The 19,496-nt window shown below is 37.4% G+C and overlaps 1 protein-coding gene across 15 annotated transcripts in view; it reads left to right on the top strand.

Annotated features, from left to right (window-relative positions):
- LRCH3 (leucine rich repeats and calponin homology domain containing 3) overlaps nt 1-19,496 on the top strand; it is a 73,276-nt gene that overhangs the window by 36,784 nt on the left and 16,996 nt on the right. For 4 of the 15 annotated variants that reach the window (XM_054204541.1, XM_054204534.1, XM_054204533.1 and 1 more), the window contains exons 7-18: nt 354-447; nt 1,309-1,429; nt 3,956-4,104; nt 6,843-6,916; nt 9,697-9,792; nt 10,233-10,284; nt 10,934-11,074; nt 12,341-12,388; nt 13,523-13,576; nt 17,010-17,090; nt 18,462-18,533; nt 19,438-19,486. In XM_054204541.1, the coding sequence (XP_054060516.1) occupies nt 354-447; nt 1,309-1,429; nt 3,956-4,104; nt 6,843-6,916; nt 9,697-9,792; nt 10,233-10,284; nt 10,934-11,074; nt 12,341-12,388; nt 13,523-13,576; nt 17,010-17,090; nt 18,462-18,533; nt 19,438-19,486 (1,031 nt within the window). The remainder of the gene's footprint in view (nt 1-353; nt 448-1,308; nt 1,430-3,955; nt 4,105-6,842; nt 6,917-9,696; nt 9,793-10,232; nt 10,285-10,933; nt 11,075-12,340; nt 12,389-13,522; nt 13,577-17,009; nt 17,091-18,461; nt 18,534-19,437; nt 19,487-19,496) is intronic. The other 11 variants (XM_054204548.1, XM_054204546.1, XM_054204536.1 and 8 more) reach the window with 6 other exon arrangements.

A 19,496-nucleotide genomic window follows, 5' to 3' on the forward strand; every position in this document is an offset into this window, starting at 1 on the left:
TAGTGGAAAATGAAAGTTTGATGTGTTAAACAATGAACTGAGACCACTTTGCAATTTTCTTTGTCATAATTTCTGCTTGGGAAATGTGTGAAGTATGGATATATACTTGGGATCAGATTAGCTCTTAAAACACTAGGCGGTGGCAGGCAGACAGCTGAGTGATGAGTATGTTTGTAGTTGTAAGCACGTTCCTCTTTTTCTCTGTGGCAAATGCAGTATGATGCTTTCTAGTATGCTGAGCTTGTGAACACACAGCAACTCTGCTTGGTAGCTTATTCTGCTTTTGTTCTGTAATAGCTGAGAAGCTTTTGGTGGTGTTTATATTACAGTAACTAAAACTGTGTGTTTGACAGCCATGAGGAACTCTATTCCAGCCGGCCGTATGGAGCACTTGATTCTGGCTTCAATAGTGTGGACAGCGGAGATAAAAGATGGTCAGGGAATGAAGTAAGTGTTGCAGCTTTATTTTTGTTGAGTGAAGTATTGTACAAGAAAGAACTAATAAGTGTACGTCTGGAAGTGTATTCAATAGGTAACATGTATATGCTAGTGTGCAGGTTGCCTTGTGCCAAAATTATTTCTTGTTTTATTGGAGAAAAACAAGCATAATTTTATACGGGACAGACATAAAGTTGGAAGTAATAAGAAAAATGTATAAAACAGTGCATGACAGATGTATTTACTGGAGCATAAATGATGAGAAAAAGGGGATTCCTCATTTTTAAAAAAGCTTGTAACTGTATCATATTACAATGTTGAGTCAACTACAATTACACGAGTAGTTGATTCACTGAAATAAATCTGAATGTGAAAATTAAGCTTCAAATTTCACCTTCTTTCTTTTTAACATTTGAAACAAGCTGCAATGTTTGCCATTTAGAAGCAGGAAAATGTGCTCTCTTAGCAAGGAGACTGTCAATTATTCTTCCCAGGAAAAAGCTCCCTTTTCCTCTTGAGACAGCTAGAAAAGGCAGTAGCCAAGACTGGTGTTTCAGTGAGCTGTACTTTGTACGCCTGCTTGCACTCCTAGCTTGGTTTTTGAGAGGGTTCCAAGAGTTTCCATCCTGGGATGTTTTCAAGCACTTGTAGATATTGCAAGCAAAATTGTAGGCAAGGTGGTTTTTTTAAGAAAGCTTAAATATATGTTTTTTAAAAACAATACTCGATAGCTGTATTTTGCATTAAGTTAGTGTTTTGTTGGTGCAAAACAGAACAGTTGAAGTAAAAACACAAATCAAGAGGTAGTAGCTTACAAGATGATGTTTCCAAAGAAAAGTGTTTCTTGACTTCACTATTTGTTTTCTAAAGCCAACAGATGAGTTCTCAGATCTCCCTTTACGTGTGGCAGAAATCACTAAAGAACAGCGACTGCGAAGAGAAAATCAGTATCAAGAAAACCGAGGGAGCACAGTCGTAACTAATGGTGGAGGTAAAGAGTGATCTTTGGCTAAAAATATTTATTGTCATCATTATTAAAGTTACAGAATACTTGCTATAAATAGTAGGTTGTCTAAAGAGGAAAAAGAGAAAGGTCTAGGTGTAATTACACAAAAACACAGTTGTGTAAACAGTGTAAAAGCACTCTTGTATTAAGGATGTTACAACGCAAAATCAAATAGCATCAGAATTAGGATTATCTGGGAAACTTTGTCAGCCTCTGCGTATGTGCTGTATTAAAGTCTCCAAACACTTCAAACAGTATTTTGGAATCTTGAATTTCCGTGCACGGAATTTTGCTGCTTGAGCTACTGGGGAAAATTTGCAGCAGCAGTAAATTGATGGTGTTCTTGCCGACTGCTATTGTAATGGGATAAGTAATTTTGTCAGGAAATTTCATATTTCCAAGTAGCAAAAGTGCCTCATTCAGCAGTCATGGGTTTTAATCCAAACATGCAAGCCATCTAGGAGGTACTGGTATTTCTGAGTGACATTGCTTTTTTGCACCTGTCCTGCAGTCTTACAAGTAGCACCCTCATATTTATTCAAGAGGTGATAGCGCTTCCCATGTTTCTTAATGTCCACAGCCCTTCTCCATTTTAACTTCCAATAATCTGCTGCTACCACTGGCTCACAGTTCAGTCTTCTTATTTATATGTCCCAATTTTAGCATTCTTCCAGGTTTGTTTTTTTCAGTCGTTCCCTCTACTACATTTTTTCGCGCTACTGATTGTTAGATCTCATCCCCATATTCTTGGATTAATTTTTCTTTTTTGTCAGCTGCTCCCTGTTTTCCATTTCCCATAATGGCTTCAGTTCATATTCCCTATCTGAATGTCACTCTTTCCAGTTAGTTTTCATCTTCTGTGCCCAGCTCCCACTTTCTCTTCGGTCTTCCCCTCTCATCCCCCTCTTCATCTTTTGCCATCTTCTTTTCTTGGTCTTCCTCTTTTCTGTCACAGTGTTTTGCTTTCTTTGCCACCTTCTAGAAATACCAGAAACTTTTTGGTTGACTCACACTCTTTTACACATCAACAGCCAAAAAATTCAGTTTAAACAGTTAAATTCTGGCAAAGTTAGAAGAACTGAAGACATGGTGTTAAGGGAAGCTGTGGGCAGCCTTAATAATAGGTAGTGCTGCCAGCTCCACCTCTAAGGCTAACTTTATTTTATTCTGTGGGTTTTGTACACCAGGGATTTCAAAATGCCTCACTAATCTTTTAAGATAGGGCGCAGTCAGTTCATGAGTAGGAGTATCCGAGAGGGGCACAAGCCATAGCATGTGGCTGTTAGTGATCCAGGAGATCCTTTCCAATTTTGTGTTCCTAACACAGATACAAAGGTCTTTCACCCTCTACTGTATTATTATTTAAGTTTAATTAGCAAGTCTGGAAATAAGGGGGATTTTGTTTTGGTTTGGTTTGTTGGGATTTTTGTAAGGTTTGAAACTGAGATGGAGATTTACTGAAGCCAAAGTATATAGGAATGCTGTTTTGGATGGTTGTAGTAGCAGAGGAGGTGGCTTTGGCAGTAACAGTTGCTAGATTGTGTAGTGAGGCAAAGAGAAGCCTGTTTTCGACAAGCAGGAAAGGGGCGGGGGAGTAGAAAAAGAATGTCTGTAAGAGAGTCTGGAGCAAGTTTGGGGAGAGTTTTAAGAAAAAGAAAGTTCTAGTGCTTTCTAAAAAGGGAGCTTATGCTTTCCCTGGCATCCCCAGCACAGTATTTTTTACCGGGGTAGTTTGCTCAGTGTCGTGACTCTCAGAATCCTGGGTAGAACGTGTAAAAGCAGTGACAAGTGAAAAAATTGCCCTACATAATATCAAACACACTAAGGGAAAATCAATACTAGCCAAACTGTGCTGTTTCTTGCTCTTGTTTCAGTGGTTCCCAATTTCTTTTTTCATTCCTCTTTTCAAAATAAAACTGCAAATGCTTTTATATTGTTTTAGAGGGGTTTTATTGCTCTCTGTACTGTCCTTCATTATTTCCACATACACTTTTATATTTATTATATTTGCATCCACATAACTTGGACATGCTACCCTCTGTTTTGTTGTAGTAGTCATAAAAAATAGTAGAAGTATCTATCAGATCCATTCTAATTTTTCTGAAAGAGATTAATTAGAACCAAGATAAATGATTCAAAATGTACACAAATCATTGTACAGTCTTGTTGTTGATAGATTTTGATAGATAGGTTTTGGTATTGAAAAAAAATCACAGTATTTACTTTACTTTTCAGTCACTGCAAAAGTATCTGTGGCCAGGAATTTAAAACTATGTGCTTGATACGTGTTTCTCAATGCTTTTTAAAACCATCACTTTTATCATTATTTCAAAATTTGATATTTAACATATGTCAGTAGGCCGGGCAAAATTCAAGAGCTTTTGGCTTGAGCTTTCCCAGATGGAAGAAAAACAGCAGCGCCTTATTTTCTGACATTGCTTTTGTGTTGTTTTTTTTCCTCTCCTGTTGGTTATCTAATTATGGGTGTTTTCTTTGTGTACGTATGTCAAGTGGAACATGATCTCGATCAGATCGACTATATTGATAGCTGTGCCACAGAAGAGGAGGAGGAAGAGGTGAGGCAACCCAAGTGCATGGACTCAGACAGCCTCAGCTCACAATTCATGGCATATATTGACCAGCGGCGAATCTCTAATGAGGTGGTGCTTTTACTTAAATTAGATAAATTCGTATGCCCCAGGAAAGCCTTTATGACGTATTAATGCTTCTTGTCCTCAGAGGTTTTCTTTGTGGTTTTTTTTAAACACAAACTAAAAAAAAATAATTAAGCCTTATCTGGGGGAAGAGCACAGTGTTGTGCTTTGTGGAGGGTCAGAGCTGGAGTGTTAAGCTGCTCCCAAGTGCCCTTTGGGATATGTGGAATAAGTCTAAGGCAGCCACACTGTTTTCCTGTCATGTGGGTTCTTGCAAGCTTGTGCTTTAGATGTACGTGAAGTAAATGGCTTTTCCAAAGGAGCTCTCTCTTTAGAAAATGCTGAAGTTGATGCATCCAACTGGTGGTGATTGTTGATATCTAGAAAGTTGTTAACCTTTACTTGGTTGTACTGAATATATTCCAGCTTTCTCAGTGGAAAAATGTTAACTGTTATTAGTGTAGATTTAGTACAAGAATTTTGGAACTCCATTAATTTGGCTGTTCATGTTGATTATAAGTTATTTGCCAGGAAACTCGCTGTCTTGAGCATCCATTTTAAGTTTACACTAACTTACATCTTCAGACTCTTCAGAAAGTCTACTATTTGCAGCAAAAAATTTTTTCTCTCTTACTGTTGAGCAAGGCTTGAACCCACAGGTACGGACTTGGATATGTATATAGTCAACTTTCTGAACGAAAAACATAATCTTTAGTTTCAGACAAACTTGACATCAAGCTGTTCAGTCAGTAAAAGTATACAGTTAAATGAACAATAAGTAAAATTATTGCTAGACAGGTTAGAAAATTCTCCAGACAGCTTTTTACAAATGTCTAGAAACAGACGTGAATAGCTCTGGACATTGCCCTGTTTTCTCCACTCACAGAAAAAGGGGGAAGAAAAAACCAAAAACAACCCCCCCAAAAAAGAAGTCAAACTAGCCTCTCTGTTCTTTTCTCTAAACAGTATCTTTTTCATTTTTGTTCTCGAGTATCTTTCTGTTTGAGCTGGTATGTAATACTTGCACTGGTATGCTGAATTTCAGAAATCTCGGTAACAGTAACTGCAGTCTAATTCCTGAGAGTCAGGATTTGTGTGCCCATTTCCTTGCACTTATGGGTAAAGTCTGTTTTCACATATTTTTTGACAGCATTCACAATATGCTATGCTAATAATAGCTGCCTTAATCGACTGCTTACTGTATCCAAATGATGTCCTGGTGCAGACAAGGCCAATGATTGCAGTAAAGTTACTGTCACTTTTCTTTAGCTCATGTCATTTTATTGCTTTCTAGCTGCACAAGGATTAGTGTGCACTTTAATAAAATTCACTAGAGTTGCTTTGAAATTGTACGAATGCCAAAACTGGAAGATGCCTTTGCTCCAGATGTAGCAGCCACTGCTGTGAACACATGGAGAAAACTGTTCCCTGTTAAGGCATTTGGGTGGTATGCTTTTGGAAAGCGTCCTCAGAAATCAAACCTATAGAAACAGATTTTCATCCATATAGTGTTTCCTTCTGTGTTCTGTTAGCTACACAGTTCAGTGGCTCATTGTACATACTACATGAACAACCTGTCTGAGAAAATCTTGTGGTTGACATGCTTAAATGGTACCTATTGTGCTGCGATTCAAATGTGTCCTTTCCGAGTTTTTTGTGTTTTGAAGCAGAAAGGTATTTGTTCTTTGAGGAATGAAAAAAAAAAAAAAAAACAAACACAACCAAACGTGGAGCTTTAATATTCAAATAGGAGCCTGGTCCTTATTTTGCCCACTTTATATTATTGTTTACTGTGTTTAAAATCAGTGATATGGATATCTGAGAGCATTCATTTTGCACATCTTATAAATTCAATATCAAATCACAAAAGCTGATGCCACCTGAAGCACAGATGCAAAAGCAAAACTCGGAAAAGGCACCTATTGGCAATACAACCCAAGTGTTCTTTGTTGTAGATAGTGAAAAACATTGATCAACAGCAAAAAAGCTATTCACAGGGATCTATCTGTTCATAAAAATTGAACTGCTTATAACTGTAGTATTAGTTTCTCTAAAAAGACAATCCAAAGTGCTCTACTACTTAAGGAATGCTAACTGTATGCAATATAGCAGCATACATCCAGGCATAAGTGAAAACTGGCAAGTTAATCTAGAAAAGTTTGCATTTTCCTACATTAATGGGTATCAGTAGAAGTCCTAAAATAATGCCAAGGGCAATATGTCTCTGTTTCCAATGGGATAAATTATTTCATAACTCAAATTAAGCCTAAAATGTTCTCATTCATCCTGTGTTTTGCTTTCCTGTTCCCTCTGTGACCTGTCTTTAGGGCATCGTAAGAGAGCAGCAGTGATTGTATCCTGTATTCCTGAGAGTCCAGACTGTATTGCTATACACTTGTATATACATTCTTCGGACCTTAACTCAACATTTCTTCTAAGTGATGTTAAATGTTTCTTACCTACATTTACTTCTCTGCATGATTCTTAATAGTGGAGGTTTTTAAACTCTAAAATTTATCAGTAGGCATATTTAATCTTGAAACTAAAATTTCTTTAAATTGCAGGAAAAAATAAGTGAGCTTTGCCTAGTTGGAAATGAACATCCCTGAGATGTGTTTTGTGGTTCTTTGTTGGGTGTTCTGAATACCAATAGTTACAAATGTTGCTCTACAAAGAGGTTCTTTGACATTAATGTGCAGTATTCTGAACAAGTTGCTAATAGTCTTCTGTGTTATTTTGCTTAGGGCTCACCAGTAAAGCCTGTGTCCAGAGAATTTCAGAGAACAGAGGATGCAAGACGATATTTACATCAAAACAGGTAAGAATATGTGGTAAGAGTAATTTTCTCCAAAGTTGCTTGATGAATGCAGAGTGCATATTTACTGAATATGTTTAGAAAATGACTTTGTTTTCTGTTGCTTCACCAGAGATGTGCGTGGCACTTTATTTATAAGTTATTGCTCCAGATTAGGAATTTGTATTCTAATAATGGCAGTGACCAAAAGGCTTGGCTGTTCCAGGCCAATGCTCAGCTTTAAGTTGGTTGGTTAAAGAAATCTGCGAAATTAAAGTGTATACTTCTAAACTGATTTAATATCTGCTTTTCGTGATTTAATTTGTGCTTTGATTAAATAGTTGACTTAAGATAGATTACTTAAAGGACAGAAGGGATAAGTGTACTGCAGGTTGAAGGGAAGCATAAAGAGAGTTACTATGGAGTATCTGATGTGCTATGAAGTCACGTTCTTGGTGGACACTTGGTACTTGTAGTACTGTAGGGGTTTAGTTTAATACAAAATGTGCTTTTCTGTGCCATAATCATGAGCTTACATCACGAGAAGAAGGGATAGAATGGGAGTCAATGCTGAAAACAGGTCACTCAGTTTAATGAAGTAGACTTTTTGAATTATGTCCATACTTTTTAATGATTACTTGGCTTATTGGAGAGAATTCTTATCTGTAAAACATGGGTCAGAGTTAGACAGGTTATAAATCAGGTGGTTAGGTTTGAGAAGAGACTTTTGACTGTTCAGTTAAAAGAACAGAAGAAAGGCAAATGTATAGCTTGTTGCTAATGGAACTAAGATCAACATTGACAGACCCTTTAATATGCCTTTGAAGCATTTCAGTATTCTGTGGAGTGAAAGTGAATGTGCAAGGACTCAGCAGAAAACCAGCGCAATTGTACTAGGAAAGTTTAAAAAAAAAAAAAAAAAAGACAACTTCTGGCCATAATTATGTCATTACTTACACTGTCAGTAGAAAATTAATTCATAATGTCATTCTAAAATGGTATTGAAAAAGAAAAGGAAATCAGGAATAGTGTGTAAATTTTTTCCACAGTTATGGCAGCATTTTGAAATGTGCAGTTAAATATGCAGATATGGTAGCTGTGCTGATATGAAGGATAGTAACTCCTTCAGCATGTATCAGCATTTGTTATCCAGTAGTGTCTACACGTAAGGTGTAAAATACTACATCAGTCTGATGCATTCTCTTGGTCATCAGTCTGATGCTTGTGGTTTGAAAGACTGATTTTTTTTGTTTGTTTGTTTATTTATCTAGTTGAACATTTGTGGTCAACATGGAAATAATTAGACTTTACAAACACTGGATTCTGTAACATATCTCAAGGAAATAAGAGAAGGGTAGTTAACCAGGAGAGAGCTGCTCTGTGCATAGACAGATTTAGTTGATAAAGGAAATGGTAGTTCACTAGGGTATCCAGTGTTTTCAAAATGTAACTTAAGGATGGAAGGAGATCTTCATGCGGAAGTAGTTAATCAAAGATCTAAATGAATTTTAGCTTATTCATATTATTCTGAATCAGAGTGAAATTCTTAAAGAGGCACTAAAAACAGGTCATATGGTTGTTGCCTTCAAAATTGTGTAAAAACATCCAGATGACAGTCAGTAACTTTTTTATATTTTAAGCTTGTATTAATCAAATATTTCATTTGTGGCAACCACAAGCTGTAAACTGCTTCCACAATAATTCTGTGCAAATGCCTTGGCAGGCAGCCTCTTTTTTTTTTTTTTTTTTTTTTTCTTTTTCCCTTCAGCATGCTGGAGCTGTTAAAACTCTGAATTGGATGTAGTGCAGAGTTCATCTCAAGAGTCCTTAACGTTAGTTGATTCAATTCCGTAAATACAGTTTGTGCCTCTGGCCAGACTGTGTTGCTTTTCTGATGCAGCAAAGCTGTGTGTACTCTGGTCTGAATATGCTTCTTGGCAGTCAGTTGAACCCATTCATGTCCGTTCAAAACAGTTCAGTAATGGATTTGGAATGTGCATCAGTGCTAATTTAAGTAACAAAGGAGACCTGTAGCGTATGGGTCTCCCTCATCTCTTAAGCTTCTCTGTGCAGGATAGGTAATAAGTCTACACACAGGCAGTGTGACTGACATTTTTTTGGAAATGCACTGGTAAGTGTCTCTACATTCCATAGTTGCCCCAGGAATGAAGGTTGCAGAGTCCAGGCTGTGTCAAGAGTAAGCTACTCGATTTCCATCTGTTTTCTTTGGAGGAAGCAACATGGCAGGGAACACGCTGTAGACTGTGGACCTTGGGAATTGTTTCAGTGCTAGCAGCTGCCTTCTAGCGAAGAACTGACTGCAAAATTTCTCTTTTATTATTGATATGATGGATAAGAGACAGATCAGTTATTGTTTACCTTGTGACTTTGATGGCTTGTATCACTGACAGTTAGAAAGTCATCACTTCATTGGTGAAGTGAGCAGATTTGTTCTGAAAATATCAGAGGATGACAGCGTTTAATTCTGTTCTTTCCAAAGCAGAATAAGGGTCACAGTAAGGAGAACATAGTCTTAAGAGAGGGATTCCATCTTTGTGTATTCTGAAATCGTTAATTAAGCACGTTATATTTATTTGATTATGAACTGCAGTATTTCTGATCTGACTTGGTATCACAACATGATTTCTTTAGTCATCTTAAGTTTCACCTTTGTGGTTATCTGAAGCTAATTGTCTAGGTGATTACTCTTACAAAACCAGTGGTAATCTAGAGAATAATTCATCTGACGGTAGTTTATATGCATCAGTGGCCAATCCCCCCTTCCACCTGGTGTTTACCCACAGGGATACTGATGAATTACGAAGACCTGAAACTCTAAATTTGATGCAGGACAGAGAGCATCACCAAGTACTAAGGAGTTATGTGGACAGGACAGAGAGGTAGGGAAAAGAAACATATTGTTTCTACAGATAAATTTTATTTAATTTTTCCCCCGTTAATAACCGTAGTAACCAGATCCTCTAAATGAGGATCATATGAAAAGTTCATCGGTTGGTTACTTAACCAGCTTTTAGAGAATGGGTATAAAGTACTGGTTATCTCAATGTGATAGGCCAAACCTACAGTCCCACTGAAACATCTTGAGCTGCAGAAGAATTCTATTGCAATTCAGGATGAGAGATAGAAATGACTGCACAAAACCTGCCATGCACAATGAGTTAAATCGTTATTGCAGCACCTGGTTTAACAGCTTAGCTTAGTAAACAATTACGCTTTTAGATTTGATGAAATACTTGCGTATTGCTGGCAGTTTGTGTATGAAAAATTGTTTGTATTTAAGATTAAAAGTATACTTACTCTCGGTTCTTCCATTCATCAGACCCCCGGCTGATTCACCTTATTTTCTCTCTCTATCAAGTCACCACAGTCAGGTAACTCTACTATTTTATTCTTTTCATAGAATCATGTAAGTTGGGAAAGGCCTTTAAGATCATTGAGTCCAACTGTAAACCTAACACTGCCAGGTCCACCACCAAACCATGTCCCTCAGCACCACATCTACATGTCTTTTAAATACTTCCAGGGATGGTGACTCAACCAGTTCCCTGAGCAGCCTGTTAAAATGCTTGATAACCCTTTCAGTGAAGAAATTCTTCCTAGTATCCATCTTAAACCTCCCCTGGCGCAACTTGAGACCATTTCCTCTTGTCCTGTTGCTTGTTATTTGGGAAAAGAGACCGACCCTCACCTGACTACAGCCTCCTTTCAAGTAGTTGTAGGGCACGATAAGGTCTCCTCCCCTCAGCCTCCTTTTCTCCAGGCTACACAATGCCAGTTCCCTCAGCTGCTCCTCACAGGACTTGTTCTCTAGTCCCATCACCAGCTTCTTTGCTCCTGTTTGGACATGCTCCAGCACCTCAGGTCTTTCATGTAGTGTGGGGCCCAAAACTGAACACAGTATTCAAGATGATGCAAAACCAAACTTATGTGAGCCGTGAGGCATGGACTGTTTCTCCATAACCCATCTGTTTTACTCTGTGTAGCTCTGTCCTTACAGCCTGCTGCACTGTTTTGTTCCAGGTTACTAATACAGATGCCGAGCTGCACCGCAGGCACATAGAGCGTACCCGACGGGAGGCCCAGCTAGCAGCGCTTCAGTACGAGGAAGAGAGGATGAGAACAAAACAGATCCAGAGAGAAGCTGTCCTTGACTTTGTTAAGGTACCTCCTTTTAGTACCTACTTGATGCTTTATCTTTTCTGAATCTCTTAATGAAAATTAATTGCCAAGATCGCTACTACCTGTACGTTTCACTCTTGTAAAGAAAATGGAGAAATAGCATTTCATTCCATTCAGTTTCGGTGCTGCTATGTTAAGTTTCTCTTAACATAGAGAAAACTAGAACTGAGGAGGAAGACAGAAGAGATTTACCCAAAACGTGGTTGTTGTAAAGAATTTTGGTTTTACATAGTCTGCTTCATTCTCTCAGTTTTTCATTTGCATAGGTGTGACAGGCTTGGTATAAGAAAGAAGGGTTCTTTATTTGAGAAGGCATGGAGGCAATTTAATTTTGAAGACAGATTTAGCAGAGAAGGCGGCAGTCATACACAAGAAGATAATGTTGTCTGATCTATTTTGGTATTTTATGATGCATAAATAAGTTATCTTCAAGTAACGCATGGATGCAAATTTCTGGTACATCAGATATTCCATCTGCACTGTGTCTTCACTTTCTTGTTCACTGCAGTTAGTAGGAGGTAGTCTGCTGCTTAACATGTAAACTTGTTTATATGCTAGTTGTCTTAAATTTATTTTACTATTTGCTGCTCTGGTGACCTACCCAAATCTCGCCATCACAAATTTAATAAATGTTACAGTTAATACTATAGGCTTAGGGTGTTCTGCAGAGAGGAAAAGAATGTTATATTGCGTTTATGTTATGTATGAAGTTAGTTTAGAAAAAGGGTTTTAGCTGCCTGAAACTAGGCTTTTCGTTAGCACCAACTAATCTCAGGCCCCTGGCAATGTTTTCTAGAAAAGCTACTTTTATTAAAGTTTCATCTCAGTCTTTCAGTTAAAGACTTTAGACATTTAGGATGCATTTTGTTCATTGATGAGCCTTTGGGGGTTTTGGATTTTGGTTGTTTTTTTTTTTTTCTTCTGTTGCCTTTGTTATTTATGAGCACTTTATTCTCAGCAATTACATTCCTCCCTTGGGTTATGGTTTGATTTTATTATGCATCTTTAATAAGCAAAAACAATTTGGTTTTTTTGTTTTTGTGTGGTATAAAGGCTGTTTTTTCAGTAATAATATCAGTGAAGTTTCAGCTCAGTGGAAACTTGACATTTCCCCAATGTGTGTTTTATTTAACAACTAAGACTTCTTGTGTTTTAAACCACTTATAAATTATGCTGTTTTGTTCTGAGCTTTTGTTTCTCTGTCACATTCTTTTAAATTCGTCTTTTGTTTTTCCTTTTTCTTTATAGCAAAAAGCATCCTTAAGTCCTCAGAAGCAAAGTCCTCTGGATAGTGAGGTAAGAGTCCAATAAGAGTATTACTAGGGATGTCAGCACCTGAATTCTTAGCTCTCCCCATCAGAGATATTTTCCCAATTGTGGAGAACTCTTCGGGACTTGGTTATAGCACAGTTTTTTCACACTTACTATTAAGCCTTGGGTTGGGTTGGTTTTTTTTTTGCTCATGGGACCAGTCTAATATTTCCTTCTGTTCATGTAGATTGCCTGTCTGAGTGTGCTGTTTTATTATTTCTTGTATGTTTTTTATGTTCTATACAGAAAATACATTTCATGTTCCATTTTAAGATGCTCCTTGTGAACAGTACAATTTACTTTCTAACAGGAGTATTCAGACACAAGTTATTGTGTTGCAGTCATCCTTCATTGATCTGTTTTATCGCAGCTTCCTATCGTTAGATCACCATTTACCCCAGAAACATTAAGCATTAGAATTTTGAGGGCTATCAGAAAAAGAAATAAATAAATTTTTTAAAAGTTTTATTCTAGTGTAGTTTTATAATCAAAACAAGTAAGTCAGTAGGGAACACAAATCATACAAGGCTCAGAGAATATACAGACCTGAGACAATGATATCTGTTCACTCTCTGCATCAGATTTCTGCATAGTAATAGCTCTTCCACTGCTTGCCATCCCCACTTTCCTCAAGGGGAAGATAATTCACTTGGCAGTGTTAATCAGATCAAAACTTTTAATACTATAATGAATATAAATAGTTCTTTAACAGCATTTTCAAACTAACTCGTTTTTTGTTAGAAAATTGCTGAAACATGGGGTAATTGAAATAGGTTTTGCTCCTTTTCCTTCTTAATGTTCTTCTGTTCTTAATTTATTCTTTTAGAGGGTCCTTTGTTCTACCACAGTAAGAACTGTGAATACATAGTTGTCTGTGTTTGCTTGAGACAACACAGAAAACAGAATAATTGATTCCTTAAGTAATATGAATACACTGTAATTCATGGGTCATGTGGCTGTGTATTCCTACAGAGTTACATATACTGGATGGATTTTTAAAAAAGCCTCACAATGCTATAAACAAGCAGTATCTGTTCCAAAATGTCTGTCTGTTCACAAACCGTGTGTTTCTGACATTCTGTGTGTTTCTGACATTACTCCATCTCTCCCACCTCCCAGTGTCCCTTTCCATCCAGAAGGTCTCAGCATACTGATGATAGTGCCTTGTTAGTGGTAAGATCCTGCACGCAATGGCCTTTTTATGTGGCAGATTCTAGAGCGTAGAAATAACAACGTGTTACGATTGTCTCAGATTAGACCAACTATTTTAGAGCTAATCTAAATAGCATAAAACATGACCACCGTCTTTGAAAAGTAGTTTAGCTGTGAACCTTAATTTATGAATATGTTGATACTTGTACTGTCAGACATTTGTTAATAATATAGTGAAGTTTTTCCACAAAATAATTAATGCTTATTTTTTCTGAGAGCAGAAGAAAATTACTGCTAGTAAAGAACAGATTCTAAAATTAAAAATTCACCTATAGTGTTCTGGTTTGATTTCTTCAAGGTTTAGCTTGCTTCTTAATTGATGTGCTCTTCAGTGTCAAGTAAGCAATTTTAATGCTTCAAGTACAGCTTTCTACTTAAATTGTCTGCATCCTGCACATAGTGGTTAGAAATACTTAGTATCTTGGTAACCATCTCATAGCACAGGGAAAAACTGCTCTACACATGAATGCTACAAATCATGAAACGTTCCTCATACTTTTTTATTGTTTATTGATGAAGATGTCTTAAAAATAATCTATTTATGTACTTAATTCATGTTTTATGCTATTTCTTTCTTTATGGCATCTCAGTGATGTAGCATAATTAAAGGATATAATTAACGCCATAATCTGTGTCTATAAAAGAAAATACACCTGATTTGCTTGTTGTTGCATGACTGCATGCCTGCCTGGGATTTATTTTCTTAATTCATATGCTTCCATTATCTGCCTAAATTTTCTTTAGGCAGTGCTCTTGGTTAGAATATCTCTGTCCAGAACGCATCCATCAAGATATTTACTGTCTCTTTATTCAGACTTTTTGGATTTCCTGCTTTCACATAACTAGCACTCTGTGGGAGAGAAGGAAAGCTTATAATAATAGAGAGAGATTTAGTGATCATGCATGTGCCTGTTTAGAGAAATCACAATCAATTAGTGTATTAAAATGTACTTTCATATTTAAATAATAAGAAACAGGAGAATAGCAGTGGTTTGGGTTAAGAGTTGATACTCTGTTGTCAGTGAATTCATCTTTGGAATGTATTTTGAAGATACTTTTAAGGACCCCCTTTCTATTTGAGTGTCTGATCCCATGACTTTTGTTTCCTTTGTGTCATTAACCAAGTTACATCCTTGCACTTCACAAAAAAGTGGACAGGCTGGTAGGGAAAGATTGAACTAGATCTGAAAGTAGTCGTTTCTGTATTCATTTTTCTTTTGATTCTTTGCTCTTTTCAGCATCACTAAGCTGTAATAGGATATGAAACACTGGGTTTTCTGAACTGCTGAAGGATGATCTGCAGCTCTATTTCGTAGTGGAAATACACAGAGTGTCTAATGATGACATATGCCAGAGCAGCTGTTTCTGGCAATTATTGTAACTGGAATATTAAGCCCATGCTAGCTCATGAATTTGTAGCATTTTTGTTTCCACAAATATATTTTGTGTGGTAAAAACTTGTTCAACAGCAAGGAAATGTTCATTAGTTTGCTTTTAAAAAAAAAAAAGTCTGTCATAAGAGTTGAAATTACCTTTACCTTTTTATGTTTTATTGCATTTCATTTGACATTTTCTCTGTCCTTATGGATTTGAAATTTAACTAGGTCTAATTTCTGAGGATGGTTTTTTCCTCTACCAAAGTATAGAGGCATTTCATATCAAAATTCTGTTCACTAACAGCAGTTTTCAGTACGCATTTTCCATTTACATAATTTCCTCTCTGTCTTTTTTTCTCTCTGCATAAACACTGCATGCAGTAATGTAAACTTTACCTTACAAAACTTTTGGATGTTGAAACTTGCAGATAGGCTAGTTTAAAAAAAAAATTAAAAAACTAAACCAAAAAAAGTTCTGCTAGATTTTCCACTGATTGTTCTAGCTTTATGGTTTGGGAATAACACTTTGTGGCAAAAGAGGAGAATGTTACGTAGAGGTATAGTAAAAGATCTTTTGTTCAGCATTTCCCTTGTTACATCAGAGCTCACTAAACTGAGCAGTTGCTTTTCTTTTGTTCCAAACAGTGTTTTCAGCTCAGAAGTAAGGAAAAGATTAAAAAAGTAATAACTCTAATATGTAATTAGAAAGCAAGTGAGCTTTCTCTTATTTTACTGCTTCCCTCTTCTGGTATTGTTACTGCTTTAACAAAAATTTTATGAAAACCAAAATTTGTGTATCTCCTTTTTTAAATCTTACATCATATTTCTTTTGGTCTTCTTGTTGTCTTCTATCACTAATTAAAATTAAAATGTATTCACATTGCAGAGCTTACTCTGACCGTTTCCTTCTGTTTGTAAGCAATTTCAGGACAGTCTGTTTGAACTCACAAAATGACTGCCCGTTCTTTCTATGAATGTTAATAGTTCAGTTTAGTTGTATGTTTCTTCTATCTGCCATTGATCAGAAGTGAAGTGGAGTTTGGCTGGAGCACTTCACTGCACACTGGTGGATTTCTTTGCGTTGACTTGTAATAGCCAGACTAACTAAAATGTTGCTGAAGAAATGTAATCACTGGCCTCTCTGAGAAAACGTGCTGTATACCTCAAAGTTTTATATTAGTCATATCCTGCTTGCTATTCTCACAAGGGTAGTCCCATTCGTTACAATTGAGATTACTTGTTGAGGTAGTATCAAGGCTTCAGATTTCACTAATGATTTCAGCCTTGATTGGTTATGAATCACATTCTTCCCCAAATTTCTTCTTCTTTTCTCCTAAACTGTCCCTTTTAAGGTGAGTACTATGGAAGGGGAAAAAAAAAAAAACAAACCCAAAACAAAACAACCTCTCAAACCTGCTCAGTTTCTCTGTTATGAAGCCTGTGAAATAACTTGATAAGCATCAGGCAGCTGGTGTGACCTTTTCCTCTCATAACCTTTGTCATTGCTGTATTGTGCTCCCCTCATTGCCTGTTGTTTTCTTGCTGTGGTCTTGCTGTGGCCTGAGGCCATCATGTTACTGTTAGCACATGGGATCTCTGAAACATTTTAAGGCTCTTAGGCACCAGTGTGTTGCAAGTAATAATGGTATGAGTAAAGTAAGCAGGACTTGAATTATGCTAACTTGTACCCTGGAGTTTTCTCTCAGACCCTTGGCATCCATTTGTGTATTCAAATGTTTAATAATCAAATTCCCTTAAAATATCCTTATTTGGTTGGTGCAGAGTTCTGGTTGGGCTCTGCTTTGGCAGTCCCTGTATCTGCAGTTGTTTCTGGCGCAGGAGATTTCTCTGACTTCAGTGCTAGACCTAGAGGCCAAGTGCATCTTGTGCAGCAGTGTTCTAAGTCTGAATTGCAGCATCCTGGTTCCTTTTGTATTGCGGCTACCTTCTCTTACAGTTGTTCTTTGCCTCACTTCTTCCTTTCTTCCCTCTCTTTCTTTCCTTGCTGTCCCTGACAGAATGGCTTTGAGCCTCTCTTTGTGTTTGAGATTGACAATAACACCAATACCATTAAAAGGCGGCCAGGGACTCGCAAACAGGTGAAGAGCATGCAGTGTGTTGCTGTTGTGATTGTCCTACCCTGTGGTGTGCCGTGTTTCCCCTCCCTTCGCCCACTGCTGGGTACGTGGATCGTGATGACTTCTTGTTAGTCTGTGTCAAGGTTCTCTTGCTCTTTTCATACGGGAATAAACATGTTTATGTTAGTTAATGTTACAGACCACCTACTTCTGTTTTATTTTACTGTTCTCATATACTAGCTGATGTTTTGCTTAAGTCAAGTGATATTTTGAAACTCTTTTTAAAAAAAAAAAAAAACAGCACAATTTTTGCTTTGCATTGCTGTGGAGAAAGAGGCTGGTTTGAGGATCAGGTGTTAAGTCTGCACAGGGTCTAAAGGTGTTTGTGTTCAAGGCTCGCCCTGAGTATAACCTCTCCTTCTACTCCTTCCCAGCTGTACTGTTCTAAAGTGGCAGAATAGTTGTGAGTTGTTTAAAATACTAACACTCCCAGATGTGTCGCTCCCATCTGTAGAGTTTCTAGGTGTCATTTGGTGTTCTTTTCCTGTGCCGAACTGCCGCGTTGCTATTTGAATGCTGTTTCAGAAAATATAGTTTCATTCTTGAGCCATTCGGCACTCAAGTGTTAACATTTTGGTTGTGCTTCAATAAGACACAGAATTTGGCCTCCTGGATCTACCTGTCAGTGACAGATTGGCGTGCTGGAGCTCCCATTCGGTAAACATGAAATTGTTTATTTGGTTGGCCTTGGGATGGATTATAATTGAAAGTTGTCTGCACTTTTATCTGTGACAACACTAAATCTTCACACTGACATCTTCCCCAAGAGCTAGATTCCACCCATGGAATGTTATTTACTTTGTGTGTAATTCACAAGGATCAGCATTAGGTGTTTGTGGCAGACACAAAGTGTGTATTCTTGTGCCCGTTAGATGTGGGTTTCTCTGATTTTACAAAGTTGATAGGAAAATAACTTACTAAAAGTACATAACGAAACGTTAAAAAGAAAGCTATTTATTTTGAATAATGAACTGTCAAAATGAACTGTTGTAGGGTAAAATTTCCTTTTGTCTGATGGCGTAGGTGTTACACTAGGTGTTACTAAAGAAGGTTTTACCTCGCCTCTTGTTCTTAGTTCTGCTTTTGATGTCACTGTGTTGTGTGTAAAAGAAACATCGCGCCTCCCAAGCTTATTGGCCAGAAAGTTCAGGAGGGTAGGGAGACTTTAACTGCAGTTCAGCAAGTACGTATCTGTTGCCTGTTGAGTGTTTCTGAGACTGTGATCGTGATCACCTTTTCCTTTTTAACTTGTCTCGTGCATTCCACCTTTGTGTGTGACCTGTCAGCCATTTGCTAACACTGCTACTGCTTTCTCTTTCTCTCTACGTTCAGCCACTCTCAGGGTTGAGTCAAGAAAGCTGTGCTACTACCCTGCCTAATGCCTCTACCTTCAGTCCTGTCAAGGTATCTCTTGCTATTATCATTCACCAGTAAAGCCAACAAAAAAACTCTTGGATCCACACATCTGTTTTAACAGATGTTAGTCTGTCAGCTTCTAATCAAAAGTTCAGGTAGGGTATGAATCCGATTTACCTGATTAAACTGTAGTAGATATTACCTCATCTTAGCTTTAGGCTGTGCTCCAGGAGGCCTGAGCTATCAAAACATGGTAACCAGTCTCTGCTCTGAGGGGTTCTTGGTTTTCTTTGATGTTACTTTTTGATTTTCTCTTGACCAAGTTTAATTCATCAAAAGTACCTTTGTTGTATTCTCTACCAGCTTACTTTCACAACTGAATACAGATATCCTATATTTCTTTCTCTTCTGTGGATACTGCTCTACTGAATGCATTCATCGCAAGAAATTATTAGTCTGTGTAAGCACTGTAATAAAACCACACTGTGTTTCACTAGGGAGAGTGATGTTCAGTAAATAGCAGTTTTGCATTAGCAAAGGTGTCGAAGAGGTGTATCCTTATTGGTGCTGCTGTAATACAAGTTCTGCATGTTATTTAATTACCTGTTTTTCTGTGTCCCCCTTGCAAAGAATACTTTGGAAGTTTTGGTTGGAAGGAAGAGTAAGCAAAGATCTATCATTGCACAGTCAGTGCTGTTTCATCATTCTTTTTCCTCAGAAAAAAGCAATTACATCATTTTTGCAAAAGAAGAACCTTTGTCACTTTCTGCAGAGATGAAACCTGGGGAACAACATGCTGTGTTTTTTCACATTTCTGGTGTTTGTTTGTTGTTTTTTTTTTCTGAAACGCACTTAGATGGATGGAGTTTGTTTTAAAATACAGCAAATTAAAATGTAATCACAGCTTTTCCAGATTAGGACCGTTTATACTCTTCTGCTTTTTTGTCTACAGAGTGATGACAGATCTACCATCTCCCCCGGCTCACCTAACACTCAGACAGGTAACAGGGA

Source organism: Rissa tridactyla, chromosome 6 (assembly GCF_028500815.1).
Source record: "Rissa tridactyla isolate bRisTri1 chromosome 6, bRisTri1.patW.cur.20221130, whole genome shotgun sequence".
Lineage (NCBI taxonomy): Eukaryota > Metazoa > Chordata > Aves > Charadriiformes > Laridae > Rissa > Rissa tridactyla.